At 44.1% G+C, this 7,119-nt stretch overlaps 1 protein-coding gene across 1 annotated transcript; it reads left to right on the forward strand.

The window, feature by feature from the left end:
• The first annotated feature begins 708 nt into the window (after positions 1-708).
• Positions 709-6,554, forward strand: prss35 (serine protease 35). The gene is made up of 2 exons (XM_037786231.1): positions 709-1,330; positions 5,048-6,554. Exon 2 carries the CDS (start codon positions 5,067-5,069, stop codon positions 6,327-6,329), a length of 1,263 nt encoding a protein of 420 aa, XP_037642159.1. The 5' UTR covers positions 709-1,330; positions 5,048-5,066; the 3' UTR covers positions 6,330-6,554.
• The last annotated feature ends 565 nt before the right edge of the window (positions 6,555-7,119 follow it).

A 7,119-nucleotide genomic window follows, 5' to 3' on the forward strand; every position in this document is an offset into this window, starting at 1 on the left:
CTAATATCAATGTACTAGTAGTATAGGCCTACTTGTAAGTGTACTACTTCAATACTTCTTGGGACTCAATTTTTAGTTTATAAAAGTATACTTTTAAGTATGAAATTAATAGTAAAATTAATTAAATGGAAGAGTAATACACTTTGAGTACACAACTAGTTTACATCCAAGTTGTATTTTGTTATTTTGTGCTGCAACTATAATATGAACTATACTACAATTATAGGTATTTGTTAGTTTATTATATATATATATATACTTGTAGCGTAAACTAGTTTAATAGTTTTTACTGCAAGTATACTTGTAAGTTTTCTTAAGTGCATTTATAGTACTTAGCCAAATATACTTTTCTGTATACTTTTAAGTATAAGCCAGGTATACTTGGATTTTTCTGTATACTTGCCAAGTACACATAGACTTCTGTATACTTTTCGTTATAAGTTAAGTATACTGAAGTATAATTTTAAGTTTAACTCTGATAGGTACATAAAAAGTAATCTGAAAGAATACTCTCTTATTTTAAGTTTAAAAGAAGTGTACTAATGGCATATTTGAATATACTTATTTTTTTGTAAAAGTAGGCTATACAAGTACATTGATATTAGTGGCCTATACTTATTACATACAGTTGGGAATCAACTTGAACTATAAGTTTACATCATAAAATAAACTTGAAGTATATACTTTTTTTTTTTTTATAAGGGTATACCAAAGCACAGCTACATCTCTGGTGTTCACACTTCACTGGACTTGTAGAATCAAAGTGGTGCAGTCAGTGCAGATGTTGAGGCTCAGAATAGAAACGCCCAGGACTCTATTGTAGAGAGCAGGAGAACTAATTCCTTCACAGTCCTCTGAAGGTCCCATTGACCTGTCGGTTTCTCTCTCCTCCCGCTGGCTGGATGGATGCAGCCTGTTGAACACCAGCACACCTCCTCCTCCCCACCACTGCTCAATACACCACTGATTTCACCCAATCCAGCCTTCAGATCGCTCGGTCTGGTCCCACCCATATGTGAACAGCTTTTGTCACAAGTGAAGAAAAAAAAGTCCTTTTCAGTTTTCCTTCCCCCTCTCCTCCTCCCTCTCCTCCTCCTCCTCTTCCTCCCTCCCTCCTCAGCATCAAGTGCAGCCTGAGCGCTTCGTCCCGGCTGCGACTCTCTCCCAGAAGAAGCGATGAGGAGAAGGGATCCGTCTCCCTGCTGAGACCAGGACGTCTGGGATGCACTGACACCCTCTGTCTTTCTACTGGGATCATATTTGTATATTTTTTAGGGAAAACAAACAATACATTCCGGATTTGGCGGATCCATCAATCGGATGCAAGCAGGTAGGAAGCCTTTGTTATTTTGCATTACGACCCCTTGATGGGGGGAAGTTTGTTCTTTATTTGTTTTTTAATAGTTTATTTGATATTTTTTATGTTTATTTCTTTTTATTGATTTCTTTCCGTTTTGATTGTTGCTTTTTTCTTTGTGGATGCACTAATTGTTTTTTCTCGAGGGATTTAATCGGATTTGTCGCAATATTCATATTTTGAGTATTATTTTTGATTTTAAGTGACTTTTTTTCAATCAGTGCATTAGAAATATTATATTATAGACAGTTTGCATAGGTTGCTTTAGAATTAATAGACACATTGTGCCTCTTCTTTCAGTTGCTATGCTGCAACAGATGTGGAATCACAGATGTTTTTCACATTTAATTTATAACCTATATTTGATTTAATGGGGTATTTATTCGCATTACAATGCTAATAGTGATATTAGTTATTTTGGAATGATTCTGAGGAAAGATTTTTTTATTTTTATTTATTATTATTATTATTATTATTATTATTATTATTATTATTATTATTTTGCATGTTTTCTAATTGTAAAGCACTGACAGTGGTTATTACTCTGTGCCTGAGATGTTGTGAAAATAGGTCAAAAATGAATGAATTTGGATGAACGTGGTGTTGAACTAGACAATAGATGGTGACCCATACTTGCTGAGTTGGAGATGGAGAGTTGCGCCATAGCGCCACCCTTTGGCTGCTGTGTCTCCTACTGGGTGCCTCTGTGACTCCCTCCTCCTCCTCCACTGACTGAGGGATGGATGGAGTACAGAGGACACAGCGGCTTCTCCTTCAGCTGACTGCAGCGGAAAACTGTTGAAATGAGCGCCTTTCTGTGACCGAGGAGAGTCATCATGGCAGCATATCAGTTTCCACTCTGTGCTGAATAATTGCAGGCTTGCTTCTAGATGTGTGTTATGTCTGAGTCTGGCGGTGGGAGTGTGAAGCTGAACAGAGACTGAGGGTCATTTTTATGTATTCTCATTTATTCAGACTGTTTTACAGCTCTGTGGGCTTGTACTTTATTACAGTCGTCTGTTTTCTGGGCTGGTTAGATGTTGGCCACTGGGTATGTTTTATTAGTCTCCTTTGCAGTTCTCAGTTGGATGACACTGCACTTAAACAAACCAGGAATGGAAGAAGTATTCTTGGGGATTTGGTCAGTGGATGATGATGCATTGATACGGTCCACAGGTGACGCTGTGTATACCAGAGCCTCCTGGGAGCTTTGCCCAGCCAGGCACAGTCTCATTTGCAGTCTACATTGTGCGTGTGGACCCCCTGGGCCAATGTAGACCTCCAGCTGGATTCTCGAGATGTCAGCCTGTCTGTCACACACCATTTAACCCCCTCAAAGAGCCAGAATGAATGCAACCACAGTGGCTTTTCACTCTGGACTCTGACTGTTTGAAATCAAACTCTTGGATTCCTGCAGCAATGCTCCTCAAATGATTTTCTCTCCTTGTGTGATTTCATCACCACAGCCGCGCTGACGAAAAGAAGCTCTCCTACTACTGGAATTTAAGTGATGGTCTGCTGAATGTATTACCCCAAATTGTAATTTTCTTTATGAGGTTATCGGGATTATTGGCAACATCACACTCAGTACAGTAGAAGCATGAACCAGCAGGCTGTCTGCAGCTCAAACTGCAGTCTCTATGGTTGATGTCATCTGTATGCATGACAAGGAGCTGAGGAAACCAGATATGGTCATTACTGAAGGAGAAGGTTAACCATTGTGGCAAACCTCCAAGCCACTGTCTCAGCCCATTCAGAGGATCAGGGTTCATCCTCTGCTGCTCGCCGCCCGCAGCCTCCAGCACAACTCAGAGCACATAAATCTGCTCTCAACCACACGGCTTATGTAGCAACTCTAGAGAAATGTTTTATATATCTTATACAGAGTGCTAGTTCTCTATATACATAATGGCAGCAATCTTTTTTTCTGCAAACTTAAGCATTTTGAGCAATGCTCCTTACAGAAATGGACAGTATTGGGTGTGTTGTGCTGCCATACCAACACATTCTCACTAACCACTCGTCAAAGCTTGGTCAGTGCCCCTCGCCATTGGCACGGGTTATCCGTCTTGTGTTACTTTTGGTCGGACCAGAGACAGCGTGTCACTGCTGAGCTGCTCTAATGATAGTCTAGAACTCTGGTCCCATTGGATGTGTCTAATATTTTGGGCTACGCTGCCTCCCGGTGGCCATACATGGATCTGTGTTTATATTTTCTAGACCTGGAGGCCTCAACATTGGATGTAAGACCTTCTAACATCAGGGATTAGAGGTGATTATTACTTAGCCGGTATCACAGGATCATCAAAAGCTTTTTGCAATCATGGTGTGAAAACTGCTGCAGATTGAAGGTTGCTGAGCTGATAACCTGGTGTTTTACTGAACAGAAGGGAACATTAAACAAGCAACAGGGTGAACTTACTTAGAGACTTAAGTGAAAGCAGTCAGAAGCAGTATCATAATATTAAGGCACTATGAAAGGTGGGGCAATCGCATGCCGATCTGTCTGAATGGTGATGTGATTGTTTATCTTAAATAAAAAAGGCTAAGAGGAGAAGTCAGACGATGACCACAGTGATTACAATTCATCCTGGGGGGCACGTCAGTCCATCCAATAGTCGTTGAGACATTTCACTCAAAACTACATATATCAACCTCATGGTGACGCTTGAGAAAATGTCAGAGGACCATCAAAGTTATTAGGGTTCATCTTCTGGGTACCATGAATGTCTGTACCATATTTAGTGGCAGTCCATCCACAGATATTTCACTGGATGAGTGGAAAGTTTGACCTGCTCGTGGCGCTACATGAAAAGTCAGGGGTTCTCTTAAGTCGGTAAGATTCATCCTCTGGGCACCATGGATATCTGTGCTAAATGTTATGGCAATCCATGCAATAGTTGTCCAGACATCTCACTAAAAAACTAAAATGTAAACCTCATGTATGTAGGTGCAAGACGAAAAGTCAGGTGATCACTTAAAGAGGACCTATTATTTTCAGGTGAATACTTGTATTTTGTGTAACATGTTTACATGCTTTAATGTTAAAAAAAAAACTTTACTTTTTTCATACCGGCTGTGCTGCAGCACCTCTTTTTACCCTATGTCTAAAATGCTCTGTTTGAGCTCCTGCCCAGTCTGCTCTGATTGGTCAGCTGGTCCACTCTGTTGTGATTGGTCAACCAAACTAAACTCTTCTGACTCCGCTCCAGCTCCGCTCTAACTAGCTTTGTTCGAGGGCGTTCCAAATTAGCCACTAGGTAGGTATTATGCAAATGTATACTTGGTGACGTCACCACATTACAGAAGAAAAGGCAGGACTTCAATCGAGGCATTTCAGTCAGTTCAGGAGCAGTGTTTCTGTGGGGGAGACTAACTTTGGGCTTTGTAACTTTGCAGACCTTTTACATGCACAAAAACTATATAAACACACTAAAGGAAAGGGAGAAAAGCACAAAAGAATAATAGGTCCACTTTAAGTAAGAAGGATTCATTGTCTGGAGAAAATACATGTACAATATTTCATGTCAATCCATCCAATAGTGTGGTGTGATATTTCAATCTGGACCAAAGTGGTGGACCAACTGACCGACTGACACATAGCACACATAGCTTATAAGTAACTATGAATCTTTCCACCTCTATTAGAAAAGTGTCCTTAAGTCTTCCTCTCTACTCTTTATATTTCAGAGCCAGGCCCAACTTAACGATGGGCCCCATACCCCTGTGTGTGCTGCTCCCGGTCGCGGTGCTGGCTGTGGTTGTGGCTGTAGCTGCTGAGGAGAACGCATTGGACGACGAGTACACCTGGCCACAGTGGAAGGTGCCTCTGGTAAGGAAAAGACGCACGGTGCCTCTAAGCAGCCCAAACTTTTCAGCCCATCTTCAGAAGGAGCTGAGTGGGACCTGTGGGATCGAGTGTCAGCGTCGTCTCCCCGCCTCCTCCTTGGACGACCTGGAGCAGTTCCTGTCCTACGAGACGGTTTATGAGAACGGCACGCGCACGTTCACCTCCGTTTCTGTGCAGGGCCTCAATGAGGTGACAGTGTTGTCCAAAAACATCTCGTCCAGCTCCCGCCAGAAACGCGAGGTGTATGGCACAGACACCCGCTTCACCATCTCCGATAAGCAGTTCTCCACCAAATATCCCTTCTCCACCTCGGTGAAGATCTCCACGGGATGCTCTGGTGTTCTCGTGTCACCTAAACACGTGCTGACCGCTGCCCACTGCGTCCATGACGGGAAGGATTATATCGACGGGGTGCAGAAGCTGCGTGTTGGCATTCTGAAGGAGAAGTCCAGACGAGGGAAAGGAGGCAAAGGGAGAGGAGGGCGAGGAAAGGGCAAAAGGAGAAAGGGAGACAAAGATAAAGAGGAAGAGCAGGAAAAGGAAGAGGATGATGGGAAAGGGGAGCGTAAAGGAAAAGGGAGAGGTAGAAAGAGTCGTAGTCGGCGAAGTGCAGAATCAGGGAAACCTTCGTTTAGATGGACCGGGGTCAAGAAGACCCAGGTGCCTAAGGGCTGGTTCCAGGGACTGGCTGCGGATTATGACTATGCTGTTTTGGAGCTGAAGAAAGCCCCAAAAGTCAAGCACATGGATCTGGGTGTCATCCCCTCTGTCAAGAAGCTCCCTGCCGGGAGGATCCACTTCTCCGGCTTCGACGACGACCGTCCTGACAACCTGGTGTACCGGTTCTGCTCTGTCTCGGACGAGTCCAAAGATCTGATGTACCAGTACTGCGACGCCAAACCCGGCTCCAGCGGCTCTGGGATCTACATCCGCCTCAAAGAGCCCGGCAAGAAGAAGTGGACGAGGAAGATCATCGGGGTTTTCTCCGGTCACCAGTGGGTGGATGTAAACGGGGACGGGGTGCAGCAGGATTACAACGTGGCGGTGAGGATAACGCCTCTCAAATACGCCCAGATCTGCTACTGGGTCCACGGGGACTCGAGTGAGTGCCAGGTAGCCTAAGACAACACAGGATCCCTCTTTAACCGCCACCTCGCTCCCAAGGGACACCCCACCTACTCTCCTCCCTCACCTCTCATCACCAACCAGGGGCCCGGCGACTGCCTCTCCTCTTCCCGCCTCCTCTTACCTCCTGTGCCTCCCAGTGACTCCTGCTACACTGATCTACACACACACACACACACACACACACAGGCCCTGTTCACACCTGGTATTAACATGCGTCCTCAGTGATTCGAACACGAGTGGACAGCTTTAAGTACGTCTGTCTCCACATGTGTCTCCAGTGACCACTTGTGATCCAAACTCACTTCCCCGCTCTATATGTAAATAAACACGTAGTAAACACACGGCTAATACAGCAGACGTTGTGACGTAATATTACATGAATGTCAGTAGTAATATCCTACATATTTGTGAATTTGGGTACATTTTATTAACATCAAAATAAAAGGTTATTGCCAGACAACAGCGGAGTACAGAGCTCCAGAGAGCCGGGGATGAGAGAGAAAGGACAGGCGATCGGGTGTCAGCTCCGCGCAAAGCAGCGGAACAAAAGCACCGAAACATCTCCGACAGTATGATAATAATGTACTTTGCGTGCCTAGTCTGATGGTCTGTAGATATGTAGCCTATAGATAAGATAAAAATACAGTTGTACCGACAGAAAACAGTAGAGCACAGAGGCCGTTTCCATGCTGCAAGGCAGACAAGCGCTCACTAGAGGAGCGCAGAGACCCGCAGATCCAGGCCGTACATCAGTTGAGTAGGCGGTCCTTAATATGGCCAGGAC

Source organism: Sebastes umbrosus, chromosome 11 (genome assembly GCF_015220745.1).
Source record: "Sebastes umbrosus isolate fSebUmb1 chromosome 11, fSebUmb1.pri, whole genome shotgun sequence".
Lineage (NCBI taxonomy): Eukaryota > Metazoa > Chordata > Actinopteri > Perciformes > Sebastidae > Sebastes > Sebastes umbrosus.